Here is an 18,302-nt window from a genome sequence, read left to right as displayed (position 1 = left end):
CTTCCGTATGAGAGACTCTGCAACACCCTGAGGTGATTTGGAAGTTAGGGACTGTACAGTTCTCCACCACAGTAATGCAAAATTTGAGGATTAGTGGCTTTAAGCAGTTCCACCATGTCAGGTCAAGCATTAAAATGAAATACTAAAACTTAATACAAGATATTGATGTTGCATGATAACATTTATTTAATAATTCATTGTGAACTGGCTTTTGGCTTTCCAAGCCATCATCAGGTGACTTAATACTAAACAGATGGTCCACAACACCAGTGATAGTTTGTTATTGTACAAAGGTTTCAAAGATATGTGACATTTAATGACTATATATTGATACAAAAACACAAAGCCATGTTTTATACATTCCTGTACTTTTAACCTTTGAGTATAAAGCAACATAAGATCTATTTGTTCAAAGCTGCTTTGGGATTTACATTGTGCTTGTGTTTTTGTATCAATATATAGTTGAAAAATGTCACTTATCTTTGAAAAACAATCTTTTTGCAGCTATGAATGACTACACCAATTTTTAATTGACTGCTTTATAGACATAAAAGAGAGCAAAGGCTAATTTATGTCCACCATCTTTGTTCTCTGTCTTTGCTAAGATTGTATTTTATGTGCTTTTTTAAGTTGTAGAAATTTTAGGCAGATTCATCTCTAACTATTTCAGCAAGAATGCTAGTAACCATGCAATTGAATGCCTGTAACTCACCCTCACCGTCCATTAGCTTGTCCCCTGAGTCATTTCATATCTGTTGGAATAAAGCAAAGAATTTCCTCATTCATTCATTCATTCATCTATCGTGTTCTGTAGGTCTCAGAAAGGAGAACAACCTTCAAGAATGTGGAACAAGTCAAGATATAAATTAACAAAAAGCAAGCAAATCATGAATACTTAATCTGTACACTGCATTAGCATTCAGCAATAATTATACTGATTAATGTGATTTGCGATTATGCCATCAAAACTTGGTGAAGTAAATTAGAAAGAAGCTGCTGCCTCATCAATTATATGAGAATGTGCTATTTGTCTCATTTTAGTAGCTTACTATTACTTCATTACATAGGAATGTTTCAAAGAAAACTAATATCTACATCTTTAAAAACTGAATCATGTTTATGGTATATTGCTATTTGTCATGTAGCTTTAGAACAAACACTTCTGTTTGTCATGTAATTAATATAAATTTTCATTTCTTGAATTTAGATGTTAGTATTTTGTACAAACAAAGGTCATTGAAGTATGTTTTTGATTCTTCTTCCCCCCCCCCCCCCCCCCTACCAACTGATCTACCCATCTAACCTTCAGCATTCTTCTGTAGCACCACATTTCGAAAGCTTCTATTCTCTTCTTGTCCAAACTATTTATCATCCATGTTTCACTTCCATACATGGCTACACTCTATACAAATACTTTCAGAAACGACTTCCTAATACTTAAATCAATACTCGATGTTAACAAATTTCTCTTCTTCAGAAACACTTTCCTTCCCATTGCCAGTCTACATTTTATATCCTCTCTACTTCGACCATCATCTGTTATTTTGCTCCCCAAATAGCAAAACTCCTTTACTACTTTAAGTGTCTCATTTCCTAATCTAATACCCTCAACATCACCCGACTTAATTCACCTACATTCCATTATCCTCGTTTTGTTTTTGTTGATGTTCATCTTATATCCTCCTTTCAAGACACGGTCCATTCCGTTCAGCTGCTCTTCCAGATGCCTTGCTGTCTCTGACAGAATTACAATGTCATCGCCGAACCTCAAAGTTTTTATTTCTTCTCCATGGACTTTAATTCCTACTCCAAATTTTTCTTTTGTTTCCTTTACTGCTTGCTCAATATACAGATTGAATAACATCGGGGATAGGCTACAACCCTGTCTCACTCCCTTCCCAACCACTACTTCCCTTTCATGCCCCTCAACTCTTATAACTGCCATCTGGTTTCTGTACAAATTGTAAATAGCCTTTCGCTCCCTGTATTTTACTCCTGCCACCTTCAGAATTTGAAAGAGAGTATTCCAGTGAACATTGTCAAAATCTTTCTCTAAGTTTACAAATGCTAGAAATGTAGGTTTGCCTTTCCTTAATCTATTTTCTAACATAAGTCGTAGGGTCAGTATTGCTTCACGTGTTCCAACATTTCTATGGAATCCAAACTGATCTCCCCCGAGGTCGGCTTCTACCAGTTTTTCCATTCGTCTGTAAAGAATTTGTGTTAGTACTACATACTACTTACCGTTTGGAAAAAAAATAGTGTGGGGGGATGAGGGGGATAGGATTGGGGATGAGGTTGGGAAAGGATTGGTTACTCGTGACATCTAGGCTGCCCTGCACAATGGATGTATTGTGCAGCTAGTATTCAAATATGTTCCAGGGGATGTACATGCAGATGGGTGTGGTTGTGCAGAGAGAGGGGTAGTGAAAGATGGATAGTTACAAGGGGAAAGAAGGGTGAGATGGACAGAGAAAGGAGGAGGAGCAGAAGGACAGATAGGGATGGGGAGAGGAAGACATTGACAGAGATAGGGGACAGGAGGAGATGGACAGAGAGAAGGGTGAGGAGGAGAGGGACAGAAAGAAGGGGACAGAGGAGGTAGACAGGGAGAATGGGGTAAATGGAAAGAAATAGGAGAAGGAGGAGATGGAGATGAATAGAGCGATAAGGAATGAAGGAGGTAGAAAGAGAGAGGGAGGCAGGAAGTGGACAGAGAGAGAGGGAAGATGGAAAGAAATTGGAAGAGTAGGAGGAGGAGGAGGAGGAGGAGGAGGTGGAGGTAAGAGAGGTTGTGGAGGAGGAGATGTGTACGTAAGCAAAGCTGTGGGTAAAAGGCTAGTATTTATTATTTTTCAAACCAGTTTTTGGCTGTTATGCCATTATCAGGTACAGTGTGCCTGATGGTGGCGGAACAGCCAGAAAGCTAGTTGTAAAACAATAAATATTGTAGAATATTTTTTGTAGTAACACAATTCACTTTTTCCATCGCACTTCACATAGTGTAGACCGGGAACTGTCTGCTAGGCATTCCCGATGTAAACTGACTGGGCACGGCCTGTGCTGCCTGAGTTGTTGTTCCGCCAGCAGAGGGCGCAACCGAATTCTTGCGTGCCCTCTGGTGGACGGGACTTTCCTTGCGGCAACTACTGTCCGTGACGCGCCATGCGGATGTGCGCCTCCCACGATCTTTCTGGTGGCTACTGCACTCCTCCTCCTTCAGGGGGTGAAGTTACTGTGATCCACTGTGTCGGGAGGTGGAGCGTCGTGCAGTAGCCATGACCTCCATGTCCATTGGAAGACTGGAGTCGGGGGGGATCTGCCAACCCTCGAGCCGGAACCTTCAAATACGGTTGGAAGTGACCCCACACGAAGAGGCCCCCGTCGTCCCACCACCGAAGCCCGGGACAGAACGGGCAACAAGCCGTCGAACTGCGGATCCCGGTCCACCTCGGGAGGGGCAAGACCCAGTGGCAGGGACGAGGGGGAAGGCACGACCACAGGTGAACCAGCCTCCTGAGAAACCGGGCCTGCAAGGGGGGCTGGCTCTCGCCGGGGCATCTCTAATGGTGGCGATGCCATTGCTGGAGCTACTGGAGGCCACCCAGGCTGAGAACCATCGCAGTGTGGCGGAGTCACGGTTGGGAGGGGCGGTAGCGTCCCCTGAGAAAACAACACGGGTGCCGGCAATGGGGAAGCCGGTGCCTGAGGGGTTAGAGGGTGGGTGCCCAAATGTGGCTGTAGCTGATTTTGGTGACAACGTACCTCCTGGTCCCCCGCCTGCAAGGTATAGAGCTGGTGGCCATTGCGGTGCAGGACCACCGCCGGTATCCAACGTGGATTGCGACCAAACCCGCGTGCCCAGACAGACATACCCGATGGAAAGCCGGGTACACCGTTTTGCGAAGACTGGTAAGAACCAGGCCGGAGGAGGTGCAGCAGAGTCCTAGGTTGGCGCCCATGGAGGGGCTCTGCGGGGCTGCGTTCTCCCATCGGTGTGGTCCGGTATGCCATCAGGAAAAACGTCAACGCCTCCTCTGCCGGAAATTCGTGCACATACTTTTTCATCTGCGTCTTCCCCATTCAATTGTGGATGAAAGGGGGGGAGAGCAAACGTGCCAAATACCGAAGCGCCTACAAAAATCCTGGAAGGTCTGCGAAATAAACTGAGGTCCATTGTCCGATAGCAGGGTGACTGGCCGACCTTCCACAGAAAAGATTTTTGTGAGTGCCTGGATTGCAACTTCTGAAGTGGTTGAGGAGCAGCGAACCACATATGGGAATCAGGAATAAGCATCAATGACCATGAGCCAAAATCCATCTGCCGTTTCCCTGGCAACTCTAGAACTAGTGATCGGGAAGCCATCAACCGCTTGGCGGGACGCCACATTCAAATGAAAACACACAATCTCCTCCCGATCGAACTTAGGATCCGGGCCCACAGGAAGACAGGAAAGAGCGTCAGCGTTGGCATGCTGTTCGGGAGCGCGAAAATGAATGTCATAATGGTACTTGGAGAGAAACAAGGTCCAGCGCTGCAGTCTGTGGACTGCCCTATCCGGAATTTGAGAGGCAGGTCCAAATAACGATATTAATGGCTTATGGTCAGTGATTAACTGAAACTTCGTGCCATACAAGAAAGGGTGGAACTTGGTAACGGTGTAGACAATGGCCAAAGCCTCTTTTTTTCCACCTGGGAGTAATGAGCCTGCGCAGGACTAAGAGTTTTAGACACAAACGCCAGGGGCTGCTCGGAGCCATCCGCGTTACGATGGGCCAGGACCACCCCCACCCCATACTGCGAAGCACCTGTAGCCAGGACCAACGGCTTATTGGGGTCAAAAGTAGCCAAACAAGGCGCTGATGTGAGGAGGCCCTTCAACGAGGTGAACGCTCACTTGCATGCAGGCAACCAATCAAAAGGAACACCCTTGAGCAGAAGGCGGTACAGGGGGGCGGGCTATGGTGGAAGCCCTGGGAATGAACCGGTGATAATAGGCAATCTTGCCTAGAAAAGCTTGTGCAGAAGGCGGTACAGGGGGCGGGCTATGGTGGAAGCCCAGGGAATGAACTGGTGGTAGTAGGCAATCGTGCCTAAAAAAGCTTGTAACTCCTTCAGCAAAGTGGGCCGCGGAAGGTCAACGATACCTTGGACCAAACTTCATAGTGGCTGGACGCCGTGCCGAGAGATGGTGTTGCCCACATACTCAATGAACGGTTGGAAGAAGTTCGACTTACGCAGGTTGCAATGCAGGCCCACAGAACTGAATTTGAGAAAGAGGGTTCTAAGGTTGTGCAAGTGTTCCTCTGTGCTGTGGCCTGCGACAATTATGTCGTCCAGGTAATTAATACAATGAGGGATTGTTGACGTGACATGCTCAAGATAACGCTGAAATATCGCCAGGGCACTGGATTTTCCGAAGGCCAACCTCTGGTATTGGTAAAGGCCAAACGGGGTGTTGACGACCACCAGCTGTTTGGAGTCCTCATCAAGTGGTATCTGATGGTAAGCCTCCGAAAGATCGATTTTCGAAAAATATTGGCCTCTTGCCACGGTGGAGAACAATTCATCAGAATGAGACAAGGGATAGGTGTCCACCAACAATTGGGAATTAATGGTGGCCTCGAAATTGCCACAAAGACGTAATTTTCCCGAGTGTTTCCTGACAATAACGAGGAGCGAAGCCCACTCACGAGAAGAAATGGGAAGAACGATGCCGATGGCTGTCAGCTGGTCTAGCTCTGCTTTTACCTGTGGGCGGAGAGCCAAGGGGATCTGTCTCGCGCATAGAAAACGCGGGCGAGCCGACGCCTTCAATGTTAAGTGAGCTTCAAAGTCTTAAACACGCCCCAGGCCCTCCTCAAAGATATCCTTAAAGTCAGAGATCAAAGATTCCAATGATTGATAGGGAACGTCTTTGGAGACCAACTGTATGGTGTCTGCGATAGAAAAACCAAAAGCTTGAAAGGCATCCAATCCAAAAAGGTTAGCGGAGCTCGCATCACTGACAACAATAAAAGTAAGAGGCCGAGTGATTGATTTGTAAGTAACGTCGGTAGTGAATTGACCCAGTAGGGGAATGAACTGAACTGTTTGCCATAACCGCGTAGACGCCGGTAAACTGGCGCCAACGGGGGCGACCCAAGGTCGGAGTAAGTTGGTGCATTCAACAAGGAAACTGCCGCGCCCGTATCTGCTTGCAGTTGTAATCGGCACGACCGAACTGACACCTCGATAAAGAGTTTGTGTGACGATGAGTCAGGAGCCTGGCCCGATGAAACTTCCTGAATGTCAACATCCATGTCTTCTGTACCTGCTTCCTTCGATTCTTTTGAGGCTGAGCGGCAAACTTTAGCAATGTGTCCTTTTTTATTACGTTTTCGACAAACGGCCCAACGATAGGGGCACTCTGACCAATCATGATGGATATAGCACGACACACAGGACGGTAACAGGGGCCGGCGGCCGGAACTCTGTTTACGCGCCATGCAGGAGCGGCCGTAACGGCCGGATTTTATCTCTCGCACGTCGTCCACCCCAGACGGAGTGGACGCGACCATGCCGCCCTGAACTGCCGCGACATCGCACCATGCTTCCAACTGTTGACCTGCGGCGTGAGAGACTTCATAAGTTTGAGCAATGGACAGGACTTCCTCCAGGGAAGGGTCTTCCAACTGCAGGGCCCGTTGCCAGACCTCCCTATCAGGGGCCGAACGAACAATGACGTTGCGCACCATAACGTGGGCATACGACTCTCACGACTGCTCCGTGACAAAATGACACTTGTGACTAAGACCGTGCAGGGTAGCGGCCTGCGCCTGGTAAGACCGATGGGGCTGTTTCTTGCATTGATAGAACTTGACCCTAGCTGCCACAACATGCGTGCGGCGGCGATAATATGAAGACAGCAATGAACACAATGCGTCAAAAGACAAGGATGAGGGTTCCTGCAACGGCACTAGCTGCCGCAAAACTTTATACAGCGAGGGAGATATCAAAGACAAGAAAAGAGCACGACATACCTCCGCATCGGCAACATGAAACGCCTGGAAATGCTGCTGAAGACGATGTTCATATGCGTCCCAATCCTCCGCGTCTCGTCATACGGGGAAAGGGAGGAGGGAACGGCGCTGGAGCAGACTGCGTGGAGAGCAACGCCGGAAGCACTTGTTGCATGGTTGCCATGAGCTCCGTCTGCTGCTCAACCAAAACCCGCACTAAATCCTCCATGCCGTGGATAAGCTGCGAAATCGGAACAATGACGCAACATGCGAAAGAACGACCCTACTCGTCGCCAGTTGTGTAGTAACACAATTCACATTTTCCGTCGCACTTCACATAGTGTAGACCAGGAACTGTCTGCTAGGCATGCCCGATGTGAACTGACTGGGCACGGCCCGTGCTGCCTGAGTTGTTGTTCGGCTGGCAGAGGGTGCGGCCAAATTCTCGCGTGCCCTCTGGGGGATGGGACTTTCCGCGCGGCAACTACTGACTGTGACGCGCTGTGCTGATGTGCACCTCCCACGATCTTTCTGGTGGCTACTGCATTTTTCATTGATCATATCTTCATTTTTAACTTGTTATCCAGCTGGACCCTAAGGAATTGTGTGAACTGTGCTTTATTGAGTGTATGACCATTAGTGTTTACTTTTGATGCTGGAAGATCATTACTGATTATTTGAAATGGCATAACATGAGTCTCTGTAGGAAAAAGATCTGAAATGTTATCTATTATCTACCTGATAGCCTTTTCAGATATCGTGTAAGCCAGCATTTCGCAACCTTTCAGTATTCATGGCCCAATTTTCAACAACCATTTTTATGCTGACACTGGCCTGTTATAAGTGCATTATATTAGTGTAAATGTGAATTTTAATTATTTATTGTGTTGGAATGAATTTTGCTTTGCTTTCCATTTAGCGACTTGCTCATTTTTTGGATTTTTTGAATAAACTCATCTTCAAACTCAACTTGGTCACAACCCCCCACCCCTTGTGGTTTCATTAGTCGTAATTATCTCTTCCACCCAGTATGTTCTCTGTTCCATTTGATTGTTTCCCTGTCTTTCCTAGTAATTCCCAACATGCATATTTCCATTGCTCACTGTATTCTTAGTTTTGTAATCATTTCCCCATTAAATTGCAGTCTCACTGACTTACGTGAAAGTTTTCAATACTGACTCCTTGTAAACTTACCATTTCAGTCACATTAGCAGCTCAATTTTTAAAACTCTATTTAGTGTAACAAAAGTGCACAGTTACATCTTTACTCTTCTGTTTTCTTCTTTCGCTGCACATCCTGTCTCTAGCTCCAGTTGATGTAAATACAAAACTCTCATCTGTTGGTTCTATGACCTCATTGTTAATTTGTAACATTAAGCTTTTTATAATTATTCATGGTGTTACACATTAAAATGTAATGATAATGAGCACTGTAGAGTAGCTGTGGTGTCGAATTAAAACTTGTCAGTGAATCACAACCACATGCATTAATCTTGCTCACTCCACGATCCATTGTGACCATAGTCAAAGACGTGACTAAAATGTTGGCCAACATGACTGATGCAGATATTCACTTTGGTTCCTCAGAAGCTCTTGTAATCAGTGGTTAATACAGTATCAGTTCTCCTTATGCTTTGCTCTACAACCCTCAAATGCTGATTAAAAATAATAATGGTTCCGCTAAGGCTGTATGTTATATCAATAAAAAGTTTTACTCACTCCAGATAAACAATTAAGTGAAGTTTTTGTTTGTATGACCATCTTCGGCAGTGATTGTTATGCATCAGTTATCAATGTGTTTTCTGTCGTAGTTTTACTGTAATTTAAGAGCGTCTTTGGTAAGTACGTCTCACTTTTATTTACAGAGCATCTTCAGTAGTTGGTATACTGAAAACATATGTAATATGTTTCAACAATTTGCTGTTTATGGATGAAAAATAGTTTTTTGATATAAATTTGGTGTAAATTTATGTCCCATGTTTTTCCTCTTTTTATGTTTTTTATGAAGCCTCTTTTTCCTGTGTTGTTAGTGGAAGTTGAAGTAAAAAAAAAAAGATGTGGTATTACTTCCACTTTTTGTGATTATTCAACTGTCGTGAAACAGCTTTTTCTGTATTTGAATTTTCGCACTTCACTTCTCACTCGACGAGAAAATCACCACATACATAAAACCATTGCAGAAAAGAAATGACTCATAAATGATTGGTCCACCTAGCAAACAATACACTTTTTAAATTAATAGGACAAGTAGTATATAATTTTATATGTAGACATATGATCCCCCTCCGTGCACTAACCACCAGCTCCCTCCCCCCTCCCCCGGTTTCCAGTAACCACTACCACCCACCATGTTGCTTTCCCCCAAACCACCACTCTTTCGGCCCACTCCACTCCCATCTCTGCTGAACAACTAACTCATCTTCTCTAATGTCCTCCCCCCCCCCCCCCCCCTCACACCAAATGTAAAAAAAAACCACCCCAACAACTATTGACAGTGTTGACAATCCCCAGGACCTGACAAATGAACACACAGAAACACTGTGCTGAATGTAGAACAAAACAAACTACATTTATCCTGAAGTTTTACAAAAGTTAAGTATAAACAACAAAAATGAGGAAAAGCAGATCATAAAAGTTAAAAAATCATGTAAGGTGAAAGTGAAACCGAGGGTGGTTTTTTTTCCCCTCTGACTTCAGTCTGTGAAACTATGAGAAAGCAGTTGACTCCAGAACATGTATAAAAAAGGAAGAACACCATAAGTAAGTTACATGCATAATTTATAAAGGAAAACTGTTTTTAATCTGTAAGTAACATGGATATCATATTTTTTTAGTAACTACTGCGATGCTTTGTAAAGAAAAGTGATGTGCGTCAAGTGAAAACAATCAGTATGGTTAGGACAGGGAAAACTATAAGAAGTGATAAACAAATAAAGCAGATTACTCGAATAGTACATGGCATTATCAAAAAGCATGTCTTCTTTGAATCAGTTTCAGTTCTTTCTAAGGTGATCTAGATATAAAAGTACTTAAACGGAAGGTGGGCCTATGATCTTCGGTAACATCTTGACTGGTTATCAAAATGTCCTGGATCATGGGTTTGAACCCAGCCACAGCCTAAATTTTGCATAGAAATCATCAGCAGTAGTGGCAGAAGACATTTTGTATAAGGAGTCATTCTTTTTCTGCCAACAGCCTTGTCAAAGAATGTGGAGGAGTGGGTGGAGTTTCAGGACAAACTCTTGCCCTTGGGGTGGGAAACTGCTCCTAAAAGGCAGAAGAATCATCAGTGATCATCAGCATGAGGAGGCAGAAGACAATGGAAACACACAATGTATATCCAAATGACATGCACTGTGTAACTGAAAAAAGTGTCATGTTGATCTCTCCATTGACAAAAAATTCTGGATTAGTCCCTCATTTAGATGTTTGAGAGGGGCTGCCAAGGTGGAGATAAAAAGAATGAATAACCAAGACAAGGATAACATACTGAAAGTCAGAGTGTTGAATGTCAGAAGTTTCTGTGTTGTAGGGAAGCTAGAAAATTTGAAAAGAGAAATGCAAAGGCTCTGCCTACATATAATGGGAGTCAGTTACGTTGAAATGGCAAAAATAATTATTTCTGGTCAAATAAATATAAGGTAATATCAACACCAGCAGAAAATGATATAATGGAAATAGGATTTATTATAAACAGGAGAGGAGGGCAGAGAGTGAGTTACTGTGAATAATTCAGTGGTTTAGTGATACGGTTGTTCTCTTCAGAGTCAACAGAAAACCAATGCCAACAACAGCAGTTCAGCTTTACATGCTAGTGTCACAAATCAAAGATTAAGAGATGAAGTATATGAGGGTACTGAATGGGTAATTCAGTATGTAAAATGAGATAATCTAATAATCTTGAGGGATTGGAATGTGGTAGTAGGTGAACATTTGGAAGAGAGCTATGGGAGAATATGAGCCTGGTAGTAGGAATGAGATGATGTGAAAAGCTAATTGAGTTGTGCAGTAAGTTGCAGCTAGTAGTGGTGACTACATTATTCAAAAATCACAAAAGGAGGAATTATGCTTGGAAAAGACCTGGAGATATGAAAAGATTCCAGTTAGATTACATCATGGTCAGAGAGAGAGACTGAAATCAGATATTGGATTGTAAGGTGTGCCCACGAGCAGCCAGTCTTGGATCACACTTTAGTTATTTAGAGTAGGTTGAAGCTTAAGAGACTCATCTGGAAGAACCAGTGTACGAAGATGTGAGATACTGAAGTACTGACGAATGATGAGATGCGTTTGAAGTTTCCTGAAGAAATCTGGTTTAACGGAAGAAATACTTAAAATGATTGATTGAAACAAGGAAGTAAAATAATGTTCAGGGAAATTTAGGAACACACAACTTTACTTAGGAATGAAATTAATAGGAATTGCAAAAAAGTCAGTGGTATGTTAGATGACAATCAGTTTGGCTTTCAGAAAGATACAGGCACCAGAGAGGCAATTCTGATGATGTGATTGATGATGTCGACAAGACTTAAGAAAAATCGAGACAAGTTCATAGGATTATGTCAACCTGGAAACAGCATTTAAAAAAGGAGAAATATTGCAAGATGTATGAAATTCTTAGAAAGGTAGGAGTAACCTATAGCGAAAGATGGATAATTTACAATGTTCAAGAACCATGAGGAAAATGTAAGAATGGAAAACAAAGAACGAAGTGGTCATATTAAAAATAGTGTAAGACAGAGATGTAGACTTTTGCCACTGATGTTCTACCTATGATGGAAATAAAAGAAAAGTTCAGGAGTGGATTAAAATCCATCGTTAAAGGATGTGAATGATAAGATTCACTGGTAACATTTGTATCATCAGTGAAAGTGAAGAAGAATTACAGAATGTGTTGACTGGAATGAATTGTCAAATGAGTACAGAAGATGGCAGAAGAGTTAACCAAAGAGAGGCAAGAGCGATGAGTAGCAGAAATGAGATTAGTGATAAACTTAACATAAAAAATTGGGGACCACAAAGTAGACAAAGTTAAGGAATTCTGCTATGTTCAGTGCAAAGTGACATATGAAGCAAGAACAACACAAATAGCAGATCAGCACAGACAAATGGGGCATCCATGGAAAAGAGATGCTAGCTGGGATCATATGTTGACCTAAATCTGAAGGCTAAGTTTCTAAGAATGTATGTGCAGATCACAGCACTGTATGGTAGTGAATATTGTGGGAATACTGAAAAGTAGAGAACTGAAGCATTTGAGATGTGGTGCTATAAAAGGATGTGGACCGATAAGATAAGGAATGACGAGGTTCTCTACAGAATCAGCAAGGAAAGGAACATATGGAAAACATCATCAACAAGAAGGGGTGGGATGATGGGACATGTGTTAAGGCTTCATTGAATAACTCCTGTGGCACTAGAGGGTGCTTCAGAGGATAAAAACTGTAGGGGAAGACAGAGATTGGAATACATCTAGCAAGTAACTGAGGCTGTAATGTACAAGTGCTCTCTGAGATGAAGAAGTTGACTCAAAAGAGAAATTTGTGGCTGGCCATACTGAACTGGTGAGGAGATTGTTGATCCAAAGGAATTGTGAAGTCCTAGGAAATGGCAAAATGTTGTCCAACCTCTCTTTTTTAGAACTTTACACAGGGAGACACGGACAGTTTCTTCTCATTACTCCTCCATCGATGTTTAAGGCTGCCTCTGTGTTGTAACCCACGTAACACACTTTTTCAGTGCCATCTTTCTAGCATACCATCCACTCGATGCACACACTCACTCCCTCTCCAAATCCCTCCTCCTCCTCCTCCTCCTCCTCCTCCTCCTCCTCCTCCTCCTCCCCCTCTCTTTTTTTCTCTTCCTCCCAGACCCATGATGTAGCTCCCTATCTAATATCACTTCCCATTCCATTCCTCTGTTACTGTAGACAGTTTAATACTGATTGTAAATGTATTATTAATCTCTGTAGAATTTCACACAGTGTTGATAACTTCTTGATTTGGTTTATAATGTTCCAGATCCATCATTCTGAATTATATATTGTGTTCTTTCATGTCCTAATTAGTTTGACTGCTTCTGTAATTCAGTGGTCAATTTTAATGACCACTGTCATTTAAGTCCCAAGTTCAAATTTCAGTAATTTTCTCAGATTATTGTGGGCTGGGAAGATCTAGAGTTGTGTACACTGTTTTATGGCACTTAATGGGAGTTGTTTTGAATGTATAACTAGCTTAAATGAAATGAAATTAAAAAAAGCTAGCACAAGGCTGTGAGCCACAACACTAGCATAATATATATAAACTTTTTATCAATGATTGAACACAGTTATATGATAAGTTGAGATTAGGACTAAATTTGCTTCTAACTGCAAAAATGGTTCTCAGTTCTGCTGACACAATAAAAACGAACTGAAGATCGTTTTGCGCCAGAGGCAAGTTTATTCCTAATCTCAACTAGTGTAACATTTATGTTTAATTTCTTTCATTGGCAAACAATGGGAAATACAGTATGGAATGTAACAGTATTATGAGAAGAAAAGTCGCTACTCATCATATAGCGGAGCGCGCGCGCGCGCGCGCACACACACACACACACACACACACACACACACACACACACACACACACACACACACACAAATGCAACTCACATGCATGATTGCAGTCTCAGGCAACTAAAACCCTAAAAGATTTAATTGTGAGAGTCTTTTTGTGTGCCTATCTGCGACTCAGCATCTCCGGTATAAGGTGAGTAGCAACTTTCCTTCTCATAATATTGTTTCTTTCATTAGCAGTTAAACAAACCTCAGCTCCTTAATTCTTGTCGAAGAAACACTATTATTTTTCATTGCAGTTGCTCCAAACTTAGTTTCTCTAATTCCTTAATGGGATTTCGCCATTTTTTTGTAAGTTGGACTGCTCAGCTCCAGAATTTTAAGCAGTATTGAATTACAATGTATTTGTTTATAAGTTTATTTTATTTTAGATAAGAACACTACCTTTTTTTAATGAATTTGACTTCACATGTAATGTTTTAGTCTCTATCATTAAGACCATGTGATGCTTCGTTTTAACCCCTTTATGCATTAAGTCTTTTTTTCTTTTTGTGAAAATAATTTGTGTATTACACAACTGGCCATTAAATTTGTTACACCAAAAAGAAATGCAGATGATAAACGGGTATTCATTGGACAAATATATTATACTAGAACTGACATGGGATTACATTTTCACGCAATTTGGGTGCATAGATCCTGAGAAATCAGTTCCCAGAACAACCACCTCTGGCCGTAATAACGGCCTTGATACGCCTGGGCATTGAGTCAAACAGAGCTTCGATGGCGTGTACAGGTACAGCTGCCCATGCAGCTTCAACACGATAACACAGTTCATCAAGAGTAGTGACTGGCATATTGTGACGAGCCAGTTGCTCGGCCACCATTGACCAGATGTTTTCAATTGTTGAGAGATCTGGAGAATGTGCTGGCCAGGGCAGCAGTCGAACATTTTCTGTATCCAGAGAGGCCCGTGCAGGACCTGCAACATGCGGTCGTGCATTATCCTGCTGAAATGTAGGGTTTCGCAGGGATCGAATGAAGGGTAGAGCCACGGGTCGTAACACATCTGAAATGTAACGTCCACTGTTCAAAGTGCCATCAAAGCGAACAAGAGGTGACAGAGATGTGTAACTAATGGCACCCCATACCATCACTCAGGGTGATACGCCAGTACGGTGATGATGAATACACGCTTCCAATGTGCATTCACCGTGATGTCGCCAAACATGGATGTGACCATCGTGATGCTGTAAACAGAACCTCGATTCATCTGAAAAAATGACGTTTTGCCATTTGTGCACCCAGGTTCGGCGTTGAGTACACCATCGCAGGTGTTCCTGTCTGTGATGCAGCGTTAAGGGTAACCGCAGCCATGGTCTCGGAGCTGATAGTCCATGCTGCTGCAAACATTGTCGAACTGTTCGTGCAGATGGTTGTTGTCTTGCAAATGTCCCCATAAGTTGACTCAGGGATCGAGACATGGCTGCATAGTCCATTACAGCCATGCGGATAAGATGCCTGTCATCTTGACTGCTACTGATACGAGGCCATTGGGATCCAGCATGACATTCCATATTACCCTCCTGAACCCACCGACTCCATATTCTGCTAACAGTCATTGGATTTCGACAAATGCGAGCAGCAATGTTGCAATACGATAAACCGCAATTGCGATAGGCTACAATCCGACTTTTATCAAAGTCGGAAACGTGATGGTACGCATTTCTCCTCCTTACACGAGGCATCACAACAACGTTTCACCAGGCAACGCCGGTCAACTGTTGTTTCTGTATGAGAAATCAGTTGGAAACTTTCCTCATGTCAGCATGTTGCAGGTGTCACCACCGACGCCAACCTTGTGTGAATGCTCCCAACCTTGTGTGAATGCTCTGAAAAGCTAATCATTTGCATATCACAGCATCTTGTTCCAGTCGGTTAAATTTCGCATCTGTAGCACGTCATCTTTGTGGTGTAGCAACTTTAATAGCCAGTACTGTAGTTTTTGAGGTTAGTAGACCATATTGACAAGCAATTCTGAAAAGAAGTTTTATTTTGCAGAACGTAAGAAATAAATGGTTTGGTACATTCCTGGCATACAATGCATGGAAGGTGAAACATATAACAGTTCATTGTTTCTTTACAAGTACTGTATGGCATGATATAACTCATCCTGTCCAGTGGCACGCAGTCTACATCAGTACCCCACTACACATGCAGTATGAGACATTTTGAAACAGTTTCAGGCCTTATTCATACAAAAATGAGTGAATGTTAAACACTTACCTGTATTGGGAGGTCAACAATGATGCAAATTTCTACAGTTCAAGGGTGGATTGATCCTTTGTTCTTTGTTTGAATTGTAAAGTTCATTTCTGTATGAGTAAGGATAGAACCTGTTTGAAAATGTTACATACTGCATGAGTAAAGAAGTATTGAAGTAGCTTGTGTGCCATTGGACAGCATAAGTAAAGTATTTGTAGTTATGTCGTGTCATGTAGTAGTTCTGTATTAGTAAAAGAAAAAAATTCATGGTAAAAGCACACAGAGATTTTCCTGTTTGGCTCACTGGTATATAGTAAGGAGTTAAGTAGTGCTCGTTGCCTTTTTGAAATTTAGTGTTACAGCTAGTGCTTTATTGATTATGGTTTTCTCTTTGTAGGAGCATCGATTATATGAGGTATCGGAAGGAGCTAGATTGCACTTCATTAAATTTGAAACAAAATACATTGAAAATTGTTTGAATTTTATTGAAGCTAATTTGGTTAATAGCAGAGAAAATATGGTTGGAAAAACCATAAAAGCTACTGGTGGAGGAGCTTATAAGTACACAGAACTTCTTCAACAAAAACTGGGTCTTTCGTAAGTATTTTAACTTTTGTAAAATTTATTGTAAAATAAGCCTTAGATTTTGTACTGCAAACTTTATACTTTTAAAACCAATAAAACTCAGATTTTTTTAAAAAAATTGACTAACTCTGTTGCACTGAAAAACTTCTTGTTAGAGTTGACAAAGAGGATGAGATGAGCTGCTTGATCAAGGGGTGCAATTTCTTACTGAAGAACATTACAGATGAAGCATTTGAATACCACCGGCATGGCAATCCTGAGTACAAGTTTCAAAATGCGGACCCAAATATCTTTCCATATCTCTTGGTTAATATTGGCTCAGGAGTTAGCATCATGAAAGTAAGTCAGGAAAGTAGAAAAGTCCCTTTTTTGTAAAGAAAGATTTCTAAATATATTCTTCTCATTTCACAAAAGTCTAAAAAAATATTAGCCCAATATTCTGTTTTCTTTCCTTATCATACTAGTACTGGCGTTAAGCTATATAAATTTCATTCTTGTATTTGTGCATAGTGTCTGTTTCAAGTCAATAATGGTAATAATGTTTATGTAATTGACTTGAAACCTCAGTTTTGCCAACAATTGTCTGTACTTTCAGTTTTTTTCTTTTGAAATATGCATCTTTCTTACTTTAAAAATAAAACCATTTCATAACTTGGAAAGAGGGAAGTATTATGGCACTGTTGAATGGTGATAACCATTTTAAATGTAATTTAAAAGTGAAGTAAATGGAAAATAAATGACTGTGTTGTTGCCCGAAGCACTGCAGAGAAGCACATGCCAAATTTCGTTTTTTCTATTGTGTGGTTATTATTTGACTCTCTCCATACTGAGACTATCCATGATGTTCGGTATGTATGACAAAAACTTGTACTTAGTTAAAATTTTGTGTTCAGTTGGAGAAAATAAATAAGCAGAATTATCCAAGCAGTAAACATCAGGCATTAATCTCGAGGGATGAAGATAAAGACTATCAACCAGTATAATTCAAAAGTATTGCACAATGTCTGTGTTGAGGGTGGGTGGTGGGGCTGGGGGGTTGAGAAAGGCTCATCATATTTTGTTAACCATGTTAAAAAGATGCTATAAAAGCAAAGAGAGGTTCGTGACAATAGTATGAGGTGTGTTAAAAAAATTACAGGATTTTTTGTTTTTCCAAAAGAATTTTTATTTACTACATTTTATCCCTTTCAGAATAGCCCACTTTGGTTATTTACACTTACACCTGCCCTTTTACTGATACATGAAACATTTTTGAAACTTGATCTTTGATATAGCTTTTAGCTCTCTCAGCGATATGCTTTTAATCTTATCTATGGTTATAAAATAATGCCCCTTTAAGGTTTTCTTTATTTTTGGGAGCTTTGAGTATGGATTCGGACACATCATTATGGTACTGATTTGGACCAAAAATTTACAAATAAGCTGTAAAATGTGAGCAAGTGCATTTTTGTGTTGCAAAAGCAATGGATTGTTTCACTATAAAGTTAGATGATGCATTTTATTTCTCACAAATTGGTGCAATGGAACTCTGTGCTAATTGTTTGACCTTGTGACAAGGACTCATGATATACTATCCCATTAAATTCGAAGAACGCAGCAAGCACAATCTTTGCGTGTGACCACACTTGGGAAGCTTTTTTTGTTTTGGTGATTCACAGTGCTCCCATATAAAAATTCTTTAAATATAATGTAGAGTTGCACTACATCTTTGACTGTTGGTTTGTTTACGTTGTAGTCAAGTCTCGCAGGCTTCAGCAGAAAGCCTGGCACATCTGAGAAACAGGTTTTGGTTGCTCATTGGGCAGCTTTTAACTCGGCAGGAGATCAATCTTGCATTTTATAATAATGAAGTAATGAAAATTTAGACAATGTTTCTGCAACTCCTTTTAACAAA

General features: G+C 41.6%; 1 protein-coding gene across 2 annotated transcripts in view; it reads left to right on the top strand.

The window, feature by feature from the left end:
• Positions 1-18,302, top strand: part of LOC124596521 (4'-phosphopantetheine phosphatase) — a 167,045-nt gene that overhangs the window by 14,729 nt on the left and 134,014 nt on the right. For both annotated transcript variants that reach the window (XM_047135688.1, XM_047135687.1), the window contains exons 3-4: positions 16,221-16,420; positions 16,564-16,747. In XM_047135688.1, coding sequence (XP_046991644.1) covers positions 16,221-16,420; positions 16,564-16,747 — 384 coding nt within the window. The remainder of the gene's footprint in view (positions 1-16,220; positions 16,421-16,563; positions 16,748-18,302) is intronic.

The sequence above is a fragment of the Schistocerca americana genome, chromosome 2 (genome assembly GCF_021461395.2).
Source record: "Schistocerca americana isolate TAMUIC-IGC-003095 chromosome 2, iqSchAmer2.1, whole genome shotgun sequence".
NCBI classification, from domain to species: Eukaryota; Metazoa; Arthropoda; class Insecta; order Orthoptera; family Acrididae; genus Schistocerca; species Schistocerca americana.
This window is presented reverse-complemented; position numbering and strand designations above follow the sequence as displayed.